Here is a 17765-nt window from a genome sequence, read left to right as displayed (position 1 = left end):
AGTGCGCAAGAATAGTGTTGAACGAAAAGTAAAATATTCAAATGAACATAAATTAATAAAAACACATTGTGAGGGGGGGAAAAAAAGAACCCTTATGAATTTACCCTTGAGTATTGGTGACCGTGTTAAAGCTGCTGGTGTTGGGGGCTGAGGAGCTGAAGACTGTGTCGAGGGCAGCTAGTGCCGCATAGCGATCGCCTCCCAACAAAGCCACCTGCGGAGGGGGCGGACCCACACCTGCAGAGGGTGGAGCGGAGCTTGCACCACTTGAGCCTGAGAGAGAGAGAGAGAGAGAGAATGATAAAATCCATTGAAGTGTTCAGTTTATTTTGTCCAAGTCTATACGCCCTCATAAAACAGCAAATTGTTGTCATTAAAACCTACAAAATGTTACAGTGAGAATGTTTTAATGTTTTATGTAAAGCTTTGTTGATCCTACAAGTCATTTTGCTGCCTATGTATGGCCAATAGAGGGCAGTACAGAGTCACTAGCTTAGTGAATGTTTGAGGAGTGAGAGGTTGGGGGTCTGTGTGTTGCCTAAGGGTACAATCAAGTGCTCCCAATCAGTCCTGGGACTTGTTTTATTTTAAAAATGGCTAAAGTTCCAATCATAAAGCTAAAAGTGGTACAATCTTACAGAAATGATATTTTTAGAGCTGTGTGACCATGACAAACAGATCAATTAAAACCAGATTTGACCTGGTTTTACTGGTGTTTTTTGATGTTTTAAGGATTGTAATTTAAATAGTTCACAAATGAAGAGTGAGTTTAGCAATTGTATGTCAGTGTTGTGAAACCATTTGATTGTTTACCTTGATCAGGGTTGACAGTGCTGAAGATGTTGTCCAGGTCGGCAAGGGCTGCGTACCTGTCCGCAGGTACAGAAGGGCCCTCTGCTTTAGCCCCGCCCCCCGTGCAGTTAGTCTGAGAGCTGTTGTACGAGGCAAAATCGGCACTACACGATTTGGGAAAGTGGTCAAAGTTTGCAAAGTTGGCGTTGGCCAGCCCTGATGAGCCACCTGTGAGAAGAGACACAAATGGTGAACAGAGAAACTGGATCAGAGGTTTGTGTGTGTGTGTGTGTGTGTGTGTGTGTGTGTCTGTCTTCCTGTCCTTCAAATGACACCTCTCGAGGCTGAAAGCATATCCAAATATAGGAAACCTACATTTTGTCTAAACTGCCTGAAAACACAAGCATGCACACCTTTTAGGAGTTAGGGCAACACCAAGTAGCCCTTTGCATGTTTGTATATTATTTTTGATACACAAATGCTCGTTCAAAAAAAAAAAAAAAAAAAAGGTTTTCCATGTGCAATTTAGATGTAAACATTAATTAGAAATTATGATTTTTATAATATTTATATTGTTAATACTGGTTTGTTACCACTTCCTAGTGCTCAGTGCCTCTGCTGCTGTAACACTGTAAATATCCAAGCTATAGGATTGTTAAACCCAAACTGTTATATTAAAACACCTTTGTACAACATTGAACAACTGATTAAGACATTAATAAAAATGTAGTACAACAACAACCTGTGTTGAGTAACTCAACTCACTGCATTTCAGCTTAAGACAGGCTTTTTAAAACCGTTGTGTATTCTTAGAACCACTGTGTATTTTTAAAACGTCTTAAAGAAAGGAGAAGATGAAGGTGAATTCTGCTGTACGTCCCACCCTTAATGTTCAGGATTCTTACACTGAAACACTAAGGAAGAGAGGGAAAATGGCACTGCACCTCTTTATCAGACGTGGGCAGAAAAACGTTGGGTGGAGACACGTGCACGCAAAAACACAGCACACATTCACGTTCACTCAAGGACGGTTCACACCAAGAGATAAGCAGCTCAGAGAATGAAAACACCACCTAAAAGCTAACAAACGAGCGCAGGGCACAAACACGCTCACACAGACATGCGAGACTTACTGTGAGTGGCCAGTAGGGGGAGCACTGATGGGAATTCTCCCACACTGCGACTGGATGGTAGAGTGGAGAACGCTGGTGTGTACACAGGCAAATGAGTGAACAAGAGAGCATGGGGGATGATGAGAAAATAAATAAATAATAATAATAATAATAAAGAACTATAAAAGTAACTAAAATAAAGAATTAGGGAAGGTCAAAAAAGGGAATAAACTGATACGCAATAAGGGGAAAATAATGCAGAATCAGTGCAATGGAAAAGCAAAGTCACAAGTCGAATAAACAGCCAATCAGATGCAAAAAAAAAGTGGTTAGACCCACCCACACAAAGGTAAAAGCAAATCATTTTTTTTTTGTTATTTTCAGCTTTGTTGTTGTACTGAAATGGATAAAGGATGGCACTGTGGAAATTTCAAACAAATGAGTTCAAATCAAAATGCTGTGACCAAAGAAGAAAAAGAATACTGCACCAGTGATATTAGCAGCAAGACAAGACGTGACTGACACACACACTCATCACATTTACATTTATGCATTTGGCAGACGCTTTTATCCAAAGCGACTTACAAAAGAGGATCGAACATTCGAACTACAGCACAAATTATACAAAATACCTTACATTAAGTGCAATATGCCAGGAAGTAATAAGTGCATTAAAGAAAGACATTCAGTGCAAAAGATACTCTCGGAAGAGCTGGGTTTTCAATGATTTCTTGAATGCGGAGAGGGTTTCTGTTGCTCTGATAGTGCTTGGAAGCTCGTTCCACCAGCGTGGTACCAGAGATGAGAATAGCCTCAACTGACCTGTACGGGGGGTTGGTCGTGTTAGTAGGCGCTCCTTTGAGGAACGGAGAGGGCGGGCGCTAACGTATGGTTTTAAGAGTCTATTGAGGTAGATGGGAGCAGAACCAGTGAATACTCTGAAGGCCATCATTAGTGATTTGAATTTGATGCAAGCAGCTAAGGGTAGCCAATGCAGCTCAACTAATAGGGGCGTGACATGTGCATCACTACTAAGCATGATTTGGCTGTTGAACAGTGAAAAACAGGAGGTGAGTGGAGTGATGTAGATTATGTAGAACTATAAATGGAGGTGACAGAAACTGTATGTTCATTTGCATGCTTGTTTGTTTAGTCTGACATGGTGCTTGTGGCGCTACCTGGTATGAAAAGCACATGTGCATATGGCCCTGTCAAATAAGCCATTTTTGTGGCTGATACATAGTCCCAGAAATAAATGCAATAAACTTTTTTTGTCATTTTAAGACACTGAAATATTGATAATTAAGCAGCATAATAATGCAGTTACACCCTTTTTAAGAGCAATCATTTGTAAGCAAAAAATTATTAAATATACTCAGACATAAATCAGACTCATGGATACACACACACATTCATGTTTAAACACAGAGGAAACCAGAGAACAGAAAGAGAAAGCGGCTGAAATACTGGAGACATTTATTCTTCTGTAAACTCAGTGGACAACACTGAGAACAGCAACAATTATTGAGGAAATGTTCATAAACTGTACAATAATTGATAATGTAATTATTGTGACAGGACCAGATGCACAAGCTTATATTTAACTGGCCTTAGATTTAAAGTAATATACTGAACATCTACAGAACCAAGCTTTTGAATCTAAAAAGAATCCCAGACTAATAAATCTGATCAAAACCAGGGAATGACTTCAGTTCAAAATGAGACAAAGCATAAAGTAAGGACAGCTGTGTAACAAGACGGAAATGCAGTCTTGATACGATATGAATGTCTGAGAAATGATGTCCAAATTTCAAATCCATGTGTGGTACTGTTCTGAAATCTTAATAGGCATGTTTTTATATGTACAGGTATGTGCGCATGTGTATTAATCATGTGTTACAGCAGTATGAGCATTTATGATGAATAGGCACTTAGGGTTTGTTAAGAGATTCAATTACATGACACGTGCACAGAGTGACAATTAGATTAATGGAAACGTAGTATTAGGAATTGTGTTTAATATTAAAGTAGTGTCCTGTTGGCCCGGCTCAAAACCATTCACCCATATGACAGCCCTGTATAAAATGTACCAAATGTATCCAGTGTCATCTCAAAACTCTCTTTAATGGGAACAGCGGGCTTTGGAAACCACAACAATGGCAGCAGTAACATTAAGCATTGTTTACTCATTGTGTACTGCTGTGTTGTTGTTTGGGACTGAACACAGCTCCATCATCAGTTCAGACAGATCAGTAGAGTTTGTTCCTTCCTTGTTGCAGCGTCCTGCTCTCGCTGGGTTTTTCACAAGGAGCGTTTGAACCTCTTCAAAAGACCACACTTTTTTTTTTTTTTTTAAGAGCTGCCGTCGAGAGTCGGATAAAAACAAATGTGATCTCTGGTGCAGCTGGAGATTTTACAGATGGAGAGTTGGTGCTGGACGTCTGCATTGTGTGGTGACTCTCTCTATGGACAATCAGCGCTCTGCAATGTTTACACGCCACGGTTTAGTCCCTACTCGGCTCACTCTGAACCACGAGAGAACAGACTAAAAAAGAACCCGCTTCCAGAACCAGGACCAGATTTACCTAATGGAAATTGGGAATAACCGAGTAGAGAGGGTACGATGCAGTGGGAAAGCAGCATTAGTCGTATCTGATGATACAATGAGCACATGCAAATATCACTGACTATTATTTATGTTCATCAGTGGGGTATCTCCACAGCCAAACACATGTCTGAACACATCTGATTTGAGCATAGGATGTGGTTTGAAGGTTTCACCAAGTTTGAAACTGCTCCCCCCAGCCCAGTTGACTTGGTGTGAACAGGCCTTATTTTAACAATGTGCTGGAAACAAAACTGATTTGCCCTTATACCATCAAAAATATCAAAATCTTTAATAATTAGAACAGGAATACTACAAACAAAATAACAATTATACTAATACATTTTACATGCCAATCACTAATAAAATTTAACTTACATATTTTTAAATGTACAAAATAAAATATAAACAAACACTGTTCCCACTCCTTGTTCAGTGTAAAGACATATCTTGGTAAAGACTTTGTTTGACTGGGGGGTGGTATCTATCATATAAAATAAAACCACAGCAAGAGCAGTAAAAACACACTGCAATAATACACTGTTCATATCATTTCATTTAGGGAAATACACACACAGCACCATCACATTATTCTACTGTTTTCAATTATGGATTTATTTATTATGGAGACTATTTTAGTTTTAAGGCCATTTTCCAAAAATAGTTTTTAATGAGGTTTTAATATATACACGCTTTTTGTTATTCCCAACATAAAATACCATCACAAAATTTCTAAATCTTGTATTGGGCAGCATTGGAGTGTGTGTGTCTGTTTGACTGTGTGTGTGTTACCTGTTTGTGTAGGTTGAAATGATGCTTGTTGTGGGGCAGAGGGAAACACACCACTCGGTGGTGCAGCAGCAGCAGAACTCCCAAACGCATCAAAATTGGCAAAGTCTGCACTAGCATTAGCGTTCTGTGCTGCTGGATACCACAACAAACAAACAAACAAACAAACAAAGACTGGGATGAGGAATGAGAGATGGTAGGAACTCATTGGGTTTAATGGCACAGGTTTGGACCACATTCGTTCTCAGTTTGTCAGGATTTAAATTTTAAAATGAATGTATTTACAACAGACACTTCAGTCCTAAAGCTTGGTTTGACCAAACAGACTGAGACAGAATAGCCACAGAACCAGATATAAGATGTACACAAAGCAACAAATGGATGGTAATGAACATTATGTCAATGTGCAGGGTACATGGACATGTCAATGCTGCAATAATAATGACACAGATATAATGCTAAAATCAAACAGAAATAATAAAGAGGCACATTTACTTAAATCCAGCTCATTCACCCACAAAAATTTTCCCCCCTGACACATGGTGCGATGTTGTATGTTTGTTGGTTCTGATAATTTGGAAACTTCTTTTAAGTTTTGTTACAGTTTCCCTAAGAAAGTCTTAAGTTTAGAAATATTTTAGTATAGACTTCATTTTTGTGTTATGTTTTGTCATTACACCTACTTTACCAACATCAAAATTACAAACTCAAAAACTCTATATACAATATATACAATATATATATATATATACAATATATATATATATATATATATATATATATATATACACAAATATATATATATATATATAAAATATATACTAATATATATATATATATATATATATATATATATATATATATATATAGTATATATTTTATATATATATATATATATTTGTGTATATATATATATATATATATATATATACACACACACACATATATATATACACACATACATACACACACACACACACACACATACATACACACATACATACATACATATATATTGAAGTGAAGATGTCGCCAACAGATTCTTTGAAATCCCACTTCTAACCCTTTAGAAAAAGACCCAAACTGCTCCTCGAATCACACTATGCCAGAAAGTTGGGAGGATGAGAAAAGAACCTGCTTCCTCCAAGACATGAAGCCGGACGCTGCCTCGCATTATTGCCTCATGTCAGAAATGTGTTTAAGTGTTAAATATCCAAGTTTACATACAAAAAAATATTTATCTCATCAATATTCGGTGCTTGTATAACATGTGCATGCACTTAGAATAAAAACAAAGAGTAAACTGACTTTTTTTTTAATGAAAAGTATTAGCATGTTGTGAGTGAGTAAAGAATGTAAGTGTGTTTCCACATGTTCTCCTTGACCATCTGGATTTTTTAAATCAACAACACACTTGATTTAACATAATGAAGTATTTATTAACTGCTAAACGAGGAGAGGTGTGGAAAGCGTTAAACCAACACATTGAAACACCATACAAACTACCACACTCACTGAAATAATGGGTTTTGTCATATTCTCTTTTTTTCTGACCCAGTGGCCAGTGAGTGCGTGTGTGTGAGAGAAAACATCATGTTCTGATTTTTTTTTTTTTACCTGGATGGCTATTGAAATGTGAGAAGTTGGCAAAGTTGGCGCTGCCTGCCGCTGACTGTGAGGATGGAGCTGCGAAAATGTCTCCGCCCAAATCGCTGAGCAGGTCAAACTTCCGGTCCTGCTGAGCCTGCTGAGTCAACTGAGTCAACTGAGCACGCGACACTACAGGGGACTGAGAGGGACAAAACACGCAAGCAAAAAAAAACTAAACTTCAGACAGAGTAAGGGAAATTACAGTGAACAGGGAGAGAAACATTTACAGAAAACACTTTAGTGAGAACACAGAAGCACAGTTTATTACAAACTTTTTAAAATCTAATTTAAAAATATTAATATTGAGAAAGCCAAGTGGTTGATGTTTGAAGGTGATGTCATGTTTCTGGCAATTTAAATAAAAATACACATTGTCTATTACAGAAAAAAAAACAATATTAGGCACAATATAATCTTTATACATTTTATACACAGCGTATTATTTTATTATGTAGGTAGTGACCCAAAAAAACCCCCCCAAATTTTTGAATATTTGGTATTGATTGGATTTCTCTAGAAGAAATGCTTTATTTAAAAAATAATAAATAAATATATAAATAAATAAATAAATAAAAATTTAAAAAAGTGACAAGGCTCCAGACTAATGCCGGACCTTTGTCCCAAGTGATCTTCAAAATAAAAGTCGCCATGCTGCCTCAGCGGTTGAAGAACAAAGAATGAATATTATGACGCAAAACTCTGCCTATGTCGAGAGCTCACTAGACTCTGAGAAAGAATCTTAATATCTGCAAAATACACAGTAAGAGGTAAATAAATGTAATAGAGTTAAAAAAGATGTTTGAGATTCTGCCCTAGTGGTTTGGTGTTGTAATTGTAGAGCGACTCCACAAGACGTACAAGTATAAACACTCAATGCTGTAGGGCATTTGCGCAGGCGACTGCGTTGCATCTGTGAGTCAATGAGGAAGCCAAAAAAAAAAAAAAAAAAAAAAAAAAAAAAAAAAAAAAAAAAAACAATCAGTCTTTAGAAGCAAAACACAGCCCACCTTCTTTACCACAAGGCAACATTTATTTACCTCTTGTGTATTTTGCAGATATTAAGTTTCATACTCCTTATGTAGTGGTGTAGTAATATTAGATTCATAATTTTTGAATCACACTATATAAAGGAGTCAGTCACTATTTGCAATCGTAGTTTACATGTGATGCCAAGAAAGAAACACATACAATGCTAGCACTGTTTTCCCATGTGGGTCCCAATCTTCATAGTAAAACTTTTTCCCTGTAGGCGTCTATTTTTTTTCCACCTTGTTCCACTTTTATTTTATTTGTTCTGTGACATCCAAACCTATGTCTATTGCTGTGACTCTGTAGTGTGGAATTCATATTTCTGGTTAACTGTTTAAGTTAATCTGGTTAAGTTAATCTCTCCTCGGCTTAAAACATGTTTGTCCGGTGCACAGTTACATTTCTGGGAAGGTGCGAGCCATGCAATGGCATAGGGTTTGATTTGACGCAGGACCTTAAGCATTAATCAGCTTAAGCTGTGGTTAGTGAATGTCAGTCAGTTGTGAAACCTCAGTTGTAACATTTTACTGTGATTCTACATCATTATTTTAAATTTAAGATTATTATTTTAATTGTAATATTACTATCCATGGCACACTCACAGTGTATTATAGCTATCATCCAAAATAGGTCTGTGCTTGCTCAGATTTTCACTGCTCACATATGATTCCTGAAAGAGTCACAATTCTATAAACTACATGATCAAGATGATCCACAAACAGGTCAGAGCAGATACTGTTAGGATAATAACAAATAACTGAGAAAAAAAACGGTAACATCAATTTTCAGTTCAGGACGGCTAACACAATTTGGGAACAGTTCTGAAAGAAATTTAGTCTAGAGCCTTGCACAGTATACAGCAGCAGTACACAGTAGGGTCCACTGTTGTTGTCTCTCCCACTGGTGAGTGTGTTACCTGGCTAGGTGTGTTTCTGCTGAGGTGCAGGGCCGGTGCTGTCTCTCCCAGCAGGGTTTTGAGGGGACGAACCTCTGGAGTACTGCTGGTGCTGCTGGCTGACGAACCTGAAATAGATGCATGGACTGAGGCTACAACCTTAGCCTGGTCTGGTGGTACATACCTGAGAGAAAGAAAGAGAAAAATAAACTTTACACACTCCTCCAAGTTATTATTACCCATATGGTTCCTACATGTCAACTGTGTCAATATTTCTTACCATAAACAATAATATACATTTTTAAAGTTTGACCTGTAGTTTTTAAGTTACACCTGTTAAATATTCAAATAGTTAACTGGTATTAGTAGCATACAAAAATATATAATATTGTGAATAAAGTTCCAGTTAGATTTAATTAATATTCACTGAGATCATCATTTCTCACCATCGCTTCTTCTCATATTTTTCCTGGAGAAATTCTTTGACTTTTTGTGGTTCCCTGAAGTCTGGGATGGCTGAAGTTCTGTCATCGTACAGGCCCAACCATATCTGTTTGCATACCTGCAAATGGGTATAGCCAAGCAGAGGACAGAGAAAAAGAGAGAGAAAACATGACGAACAGGACTAAAAAAAACAAAAACAAAAAAAGTGTTGAACGTGTCAATAAAACAAATATCACAAATTTTGATTTGTGTGTTTGACTAATGAGTAAGTACTCATTATGGTGGCTGCTCTAAGAGATGTCACCTGCAACCCATGGACATAATGTTGTAAATCTGATAGATCTTACTTTATTGCACCAACAACATTATTTATTATGAACTGATATAAATATTAATAAGTAATAATTACAATGTTAGAGGTAGACGATAAGGAAAAAACAAAATTCAAAAACAATACGATGTAATTTCAATATTGATATGAACAATAAAAAAAAATCCAAAGAAAAACTGCCAAGAACTGAACATGAATTCACAATCGAAGAACAACTTCTCGGCTTGGTTAATATTAAAGTTGGTTTAAAAATACTAACATTGACAATTAACCAATAGGAGCACCCTGTAATGAACATCAGTCAGTGACAGATACTGTAAATTATGTATAGTAAAATATTGAAAATGTGTTTCAAAATCATACTGTTATTGAAATAATTTTTTTGTCCAGCCCTAGTGTACGTAATAAAAGCAATAGCATAATGCTACAACTGACCGTGGCAAAAACTTAAGTGTTTTCCACATATCTTCAATCAAAACAGACTTTGACTTCAATGCATAATAAAGGGATATTTAAAAAACGAAAATAAATATTCTGCACCTGGAAGCAAAAGACTAACAGAATTCAACCCATTCTGGAAGGCTGCAGAGTTCCATAAAGGCCATTCATGACCAGAACAAGGACAGCATTCAGGCCATTTTGGAGGACGAGAGTTAATCTAGGATCTGATTTTTTAAAAGAACAAATCCACCACAAGCACTGGGCAATTCTGACCCTTCATCAGAACGCTATACTTTGACATGCTTAATAAATCATCACTGTCCAATTAAAAACATGTATCTCCCAAAATAAGGTAAAGGTATGTGAATGCATAAAAGATTTTATTTCAAGTAATTTTGGAGCATTTCTCCATTTTTGGAGCATGGTCCATTCATCATGAAACTTCCACACGATGTGACGGACAGCGGCTGTTTTGAGACGATGTAACAAACAAAAATGGAGATGTGTGTGTAGACAGTGACAAAACAGAAATCAAGCAGTCTGATTTTCAGAGACTGGAACAAGAGGAATGAAAGAGTGTATGCTGAAAAATCAAAACGGGAACATGACAAAGAGGGTAAGTCTGTAAAGTGTGAGAGAGCGAGCAAGTAAATAAACCAATAACGGGAGTAATATAAAATAAATTATGTAGAACCTGGTAAAAGTGTAGGTTATGGATCACGAGGCTACATAACACCTACATCCTCCTTTCATGAAAACTGAAACAGACATAGCCAACTTAAAAGGCTTAATACAACAAGCATCAGTTCAGATGACAAGGTGAACATGACTAAAGCAGTCTGTATGATAATTGGAGCTTGTACCATATTCTTATAATCTACAAGAGCTTCATAAAGACGGCAAATTCTTTCTCCTAAGAGATGCCCACTTACATCCTCCCTTTTGGCACATTTATAATCCTTTTTTATTCTTAGAGACAAACTATAGCTGTCCGTTATCATTAGTCAACTTGGCAGACAACTAACATGTTTCCTCACTTCGTAATGGAGAGCTTTTAGAGCAACTCATTACATTTTCTCACACTTCCATCATCGGCATGTGTTTGTTTGCATATAATCTGAAACAGACAGAAGCTCTAAGCTCAATAACGTTAAAAGAATGACCCCATTTTCTTTGACTTACATACATGTGTTTATGGGTAGAATAATCCATCATGTAGTCTGGGCAATCTATTAATTCTGACATCTAACTTAAAGGTGACATTCACAATTTGAACCCAATAGACTTCTGAGAAAATTCAGAGAATGTATCCACACTGTTTGTGCTGGAAAACATTTCTGTGTTTGTACACTGCCCTGGCTTGGTGAATGGAAAAGAAACTAGATGTCTCGGTCTGAACAGGCTCAGGCATTTCTCCCTCTCTGCCCAGAAGTGGCATCTTCAATGGTGGACAGACCTCTGAAGGTTGAAAAGTATGAAAACAGACGAGGATGCTGCTCTATCCCTACTCCATAGGTGGGTAAAACAGTTGCATTTTTGCTGTTGCATTACTTGAGGTGGAAGTGACTTCAAATCTGGGATAGTGCATCAAAGTAAACAGAGGGAATGTTCTGCAAAACCTAACAGATCGAGTTACAATTGAGTTTCTGTGGTAATTCAAAGGATTAATAAAAACTTAGACACTAACAAGACACACTCATTCTTACATAAAAAACACCATTCCATCTTAAAAGATAGAGAGCTTCTGAATGAACACACACGAGGAGGAGACAGTTTCTTTTGCAGAGAGAACAGTAGTCTACCTAAATCATCTATGCAGCCTTTAACTACAGGTTCTGAACACCAAAATCTGTAGAGTCAGCAGCACCATAAACACGCTCCTCCAATAATTATAGTCGTAACATTTTCTTTGTAAAACCACTTAAATAAAATTTTGTAACAGTGAATCGTCTCAGAGACACTGCTACTCATGGGTAACACAGGCATGATGAGTAAGTCTTACCACTCAATGAGTGTAGGGATGTTGTTCTAACCTGATGTGCTAGAGGGAGTACACTCTGGCTGTGTGTTTGAGCCTAGTTACACACTCATATAACCCTGAACACTGGAAAGCTTCCAAGTGAGACTAAGGTTGGGGCAAGCCATGTCACAAGTCAAATTCCAGTTTCATTACAGATGGAATTTGACATAAGCCTACTTAAGAATATTCTTAGTTCAACAATGAACAATCTATTTCAGGATGTAAGAGTGTTGTAGGAATTATTGCAAACCTTGGGGTGTGGGTCTTTATTGGACAAGTCACACTTTGGGCTTAGGTTACTTAGAATACTGAGAGATCCTGCTTTGTTAAAATACTCACCAGAGCTGAGATAATAGCACAGGAAAAATCCTCTATACAGATTTAGTTAGGAAAAATGAAAACAGAGAGCACTTGTTTATTTTAACAAAGTATATATAGAAAGCTTGTTAACACTCATCCTCAGTGCCAAACAACTTGATGTCTGTCCATTAAAATTATTACAGGTGAATACAAACACACCACAGTCTCCAAATTCATCACAGTTCTGAAGAAATGCTTTGACATAACTTAGGAACGTTGTATCCTTAATCAGGGTTTAATTGCTCTTACCTCATTCCCGTGTTTCTGTAGAAATTCTATTTCCTGCTGCGTGAAGGTTGTCATAGATATAGACTTCACTCTGTGGGGAGGGTTCAGGCCTCGCCTAGAGAAAAACACACAGAGAGGTATTGTGTTTAAAGTACACCAGGTGTGTTGTTGAAAATCATACCAGTTCCTTATTTTAAATAGCTGCAGGAGTCTTCAGGAGATCCAGTTTAATAACAACTTTATTTTGGACAGTAATATTCAGTTTTTCACACATGTAGTAACTCAAAGCATTTTTTTAAACAAAAAGCTAAAAAGAATCTGAAACACTTACAAAACTAATAAAACATGCGCTAATAAAAAATGAATGAAATGAAGTGGCAAATAAACACATTCTGACCCAGGGCTTATCAAGGAGCAGTATACATTTAGCAGGAGGATAGAGATTTTTTTTTACCACAACAAATATGTAATTATGTAATATTAGTATCAATTTTGAGTACCCTTGATATTCAGGTGCTTACTGCGCACTGCCTCCAATTAACAACCCATACAGTATTATTTATAATAAGATAACACACTGTAATTACTATCTGCAGACGATCAGATGTTCTCAATCAAGGAGAAAATGCACAAAATGGCAGAACCAAGAAATGAAAAATGAATTTAAATATCTTCACTGTTTAAAGAAAATCATGTACTTCCAAAATAGTAACTTTAGAGGAGAAAGGAGGGGGTGGGGCCTTCAACTGAAGTCAGTGTAAAATAAATTTATTCCAATGCAATTTTGGAGCATTTCTATTGGTCTATTCAGTGTTAAGGACAGCTGCTCTGCTCAAATGATGTAGCAAATTAACATCCATAAACATGGAGATACATGTTCTTTGAACAGAGCTGATATATGACGTGATATCCAGAAACAGTTTGTCGAATCACACAAGCCTAACCACCACCAAATAATTACATCAGGCTAGGGCTGGACGATAAGGCCAAAGTTTAAATAAAAATACATTTTTTAATTTTGGTCTACACAAATAATTCCAATATCGATATGAACAGTCTAAAATCCACTGAAAAAGAACAAACAAAAAACATCACCATCAAACATAAACCTGGTGACTTTGACAATACTAATATTTTTAAACTAAAATTGAAATGGACTGTGCTGAACTGACAACTGAGAATCATTGAACCATTCTCCCTCCTACATTTACAAACTGAAGTGAGCAACTGTAAACAAACAAACCTTCTGAACATCATCTCTAAGCTCTTTTTCACCAACGAGTTTGCAAACTAATTTTGGAACCGTTCGGCACATTTACACCAGAAAAGTTAATTCCCAGCTGGAACCAAAGATAAGTTGGTTTTCAGCACGAACCGTGACGTTGTCTGTGGGTGTGTCGAGGTTCAGTAACTCAAGGAAGAGCTCAGCGCTTCAAAAATACAGCATTATCACCCAATGGAGCTGGACAGGGTCATTTACAACATTTGATATAAATAAATAAATAATAGGAAATAAAACCTGAAACATGCTGTTATTTTGTGTTTCTGGTGCTGTTAGGCAGGACACCATGCGCATTGGACAGAGCCGCGGCTGTCTTGGTTATGTTTCTCCGCTGTTCACAAGCTCAGCAGGACGGCCCTGAATTCGGCAACATTCACATGGTATTATATCTCACTCTGATCTGACACCACAATAAACAGAGTCATGACAAAGTGGTTGTTTATTCTTTAACAGTTTATCTGTGGCTTTGGCCACAGCAAGCAATGAACTTTTAACAAAATACTTTTATTACGAATATTCAGACATTGCAATTGAAAAATTAAAAACTATTGTTTAAATATAATAAATATATAAATAAAATAAACCCACTTAAAAAAAAAAAAAAAACCCAAGACACATAGCTTCAGAATAGAGAGGCCAGAGAACAGAACAAGTGGCTAAAATACTGGAGACAGTTATTCTTCTGTAAACAAACACACAGTAAACAACACTGAGGAAATAGTGCATGACTTGTCAACAATGTATTTATTGCGACAGGCCTACTGTGTGTCTGTCTCTCTGTGTGTGTGTGTGTGTGTGTGTGGTCTGTCTGTGTCTTTGTGTCTGTCTGTATTTGCGACAAAAGTTCTTGCTACAGATAGATACTGTTAAAAGCCTAAAGAGATTTCAGCACACAAAGTAGCTCTGGTTTCTGCAATGAGCTTAGTAGTTGCTACATATTTGCAACAATCCCTAAGCAGAAGTAAATATTGGAGAAACCAACTGTGTAAAATTAGTGAGCCTCAGTCCAACAAAGTTTGTTGACTTTCCTGCTCAAACACAGATGATTCAATTTACCGAAAAGTTACTGGGTTTATTTGGAATGTCTGAGCGCACCAATCTTCAAAACGTGCTCAAATGTAGCGTTCTGAGAAGGCGACTAGACCCTTAGTGGATGTGCAGTGCTGAGGTATTTTAGAACTAGTTTAAGGCATGGTGCCCTTTAATGTTCTGCAAAATGTCAAGTCACCCCGATCTAAAAATTATTAATACACACCCTGTGCATCCGTCTGACAGCCAACAAATGCACACACAGCAGCCTTAATTTGTTTAAACATTCTTGAATGTACAATTGTGACAACAGCAGATCAACATGACTTTATTGAATTTGTTTGAGAAAGAAATATGTTTTGGGGCTGCATGCATTCACATTAACCCACTGTCTAGCTCCAACAATACTGGGCAAAAAACTCAGATGGAAAATACTAACAAAACCTCTCACTCAATTTTCAGATGCTGAGAGATATGGTCAGAATATTCCTTTTTTTACTGTAAATATTCTGAATTTATTACCAAAATATTCTACTATTAATCTCTGAAGTTTCCAACTTTAAATGTCAAAGCTGTTATAGCTGCATTCTCATTATATGATTTGTAACTACTGAATCTTAGAAAACAATGAGCAAACACAAGCACACCATCTCAGTTCAATAGGCATATCTGACTTATAAATCATTCATATTAGGTTGTTCTGTGCTTATCCTCATTTGCAGCTTCTTTAACTACTGATTGTTTGTGATCTGTCTATTTTATGTTTGTTCATGTTTAATATGTATTTTGTACAATTATATTCTTTGTTTACCATTTTATTTCAGCAACAGTACCAAAATATTAATAAAAAAATTCTGACCTTTACAAAATTAAAGCAGCAATGTCAATGTCTTCACAAACCCAGACAAAGCCACAGGGTATTGTGGCCCACATAGTTGGGGGAGGATTGTTTTACCCTATTCCTACAGCCCTGTGTTATTCAAATCCAGTACTCAGTCCAACATACTGCCCTGTGAAGCCACAGGGGCAATACCAAGATTCAGCCCAACTGGCCCCCATTTGCCCTGCTAGTGGAAAAGCACCTAATGGTTATATCTGGGTGTGTATTGGCAAAATACTCTATGATTCTTCAGCCCAAAATGACTGAGGGACAAGCCAACAGGCTTGGACAGGCCCACATCCCCAGGACCCTTTGCTCAACTCCCAAGCCCAGAAGCCATGGCTCGAGGAGAGGCACATGAATATTTTAGCAGCAGGTCTAGTCTTACATATGCAGACCTCTGAATATCTTCCCCTCAGGGCCTGGCTGAAAGAAGCTTTCAGTATGTGAACTTGTTTTCATTGCCCATCGTATACACATACAAACAAGTAACAATGACCAGAAAATTCATTGGGTGGGTATTGGGTTTTAATTTTGAAATTATGGAAATTAATTTTTTTTTTAGATAAATGTAGGTTCTTGGAAAAAGCAATGGTCTACGTACGCCACACACATTCAGACTCCCCAGGGCTACAAACCACCCTGCTCTGTTTATGGAACCCCCACTCCACCCGCATTCAGGCTTGTCCACATTAAAATACTTGTACAAAGGAAGCCTAAGGCTAACTGCACACCCAACATGGTAAACGGTCCATGCCACGGACAACACACTGGTATATTAATCAGCATAGCCTTTCACACTAGGTGTTGGGGTCATTTTTTGACACACACCACACATTGCAATATAAAAGTCTCTATGTAGAAACTTTACAGAATTCAGTTCTCCTGCTGAATGAGCCATCTACATCAATAAATATATTAACTGCACTGCAGCAAACCCTGACCATGTACAAACAGACCGATACAGTCTGACGTGGCAGGCAGTTGTGTTTATAGTGTGGAATATTTTTCACACTTAAAGCTGGGCTTACACTTAGTCAAAATCAAGTTTATTTAAGCAGCAGACAAACAAACATTGGTTGATGGTATTATCACAGGAAAATGCAGGACAAATAGAAACCATGTTTGACCACATGACCTGTTTGTGTGGCATGAAACAACAACCGCTGCGGCACAGTTCTGACGTGTTCCAGCAGGGTACGATCCAATTGGGCTAAGTGTGAGTGTACTTTTACTTATATAATATAATATATAGAGTAATATAAAAAAGGCTCAAAAATCAAGTTGTGCACATCACATAAATCTAGTGTCACCAGAAGGAGATATATATATATTTTACACTAGGGGTTCTCTCTCTCTCACACACACACATTCCTGGAGTGTAATGCAGGGCTGTGTTCTGGAAAAAGAGGAAGTGGAGAGAGAATCCCTCCGTTTTACTTCCATAAGCACATTCCTGAAAGGGTGTCAAACCACCAGAATTAATAATAACTACAATGTGATGTGCAATATGACCGTACTTCAACCTTTGCCCAAAATCAAACTCCAATACATACCACAGACAGCACAATAAAAATTCAGGGGCAAAGAAAGACACACAGAGGTGTAGAAACAGACTGGAGCTCCCAAAGTCAAACTCTGCAGTCCTTGCTCCAGATTCGAGAGTATGAAGTCAATCACTCAGATTTCTTCAGTCCTGTCTGAGGATGTAGGGACTGTCGCAAATGTAGTACACACGCACACACACATACACGCACAGGGATTTGCTCTTAATATAGTGTACACACACACACACGCAGACAGGGACAGCAGCTAATCTTATGTGCAGAGCAGAAGTGTTACACTTCCCAGATCAAATTAACCCCTGCTCTGTTCTTT

At 37.4% G+C, this 17765-nt stretch overlaps 1 protein-coding gene across 4 annotated transcripts in view; it reads right to left on the bottom strand.

Moving 5' to 3' along the window:
- Positions 1 to 17765, bottom strand: part of agfg1a (ArfGAP with FG repeats 1a) — a 35297-nt gene that overhangs the window by 4731 nt on the left and 12801 nt on the right. For 2 of the 4 annotated variants that reach the window (XM_066666378.1, XM_066666396.1), the window contains exons 2-8: positions 12718 to 12811; positions 9319 to 9434; positions 8894 to 9056; positions 6916 to 7087; positions 5302 to 5433; positions 814 to 1020; positions 105 to 273 (exon numbers count right to left, since the gene is read on the bottom strand). In XM_066666378.1, the coding sequence (XP_066522475.1) occupies positions 105 to 273; positions 814 to 1020; positions 5302 to 5433; positions 6916 to 7087; positions 8894 to 9056; positions 9319 to 9434; positions 12718 to 12811 (1053 nt within the window). The remainder of the gene's footprint in view (positions 1 to 104; positions 274 to 813; positions 1021 to 5301; positions 5434 to 6915; positions 7088 to 8893; positions 9057 to 9318; positions 9435 to 12717; positions 12812 to 17765) is intronic. The other 2 variants (XM_066666386.1, XM_066666405.1) reach the window with 2 other exon arrangements.

Source organism: Hoplias malabaricus, chromosome 1 (genome assembly GCF_029633855.1).
Source record: "Hoplias malabaricus isolate fHopMal1 chromosome 1, fHopMal1.hap1, whole genome shotgun sequence".
Classification (NCBI taxonomy): Eukaryota; Metazoa; Chordata; class Actinopteri; order Characiformes; family Erythrinidae; genus Hoplias; species Hoplias malabaricus.
This window is presented reverse-complemented; position numbering and strand designations above follow the sequence as displayed.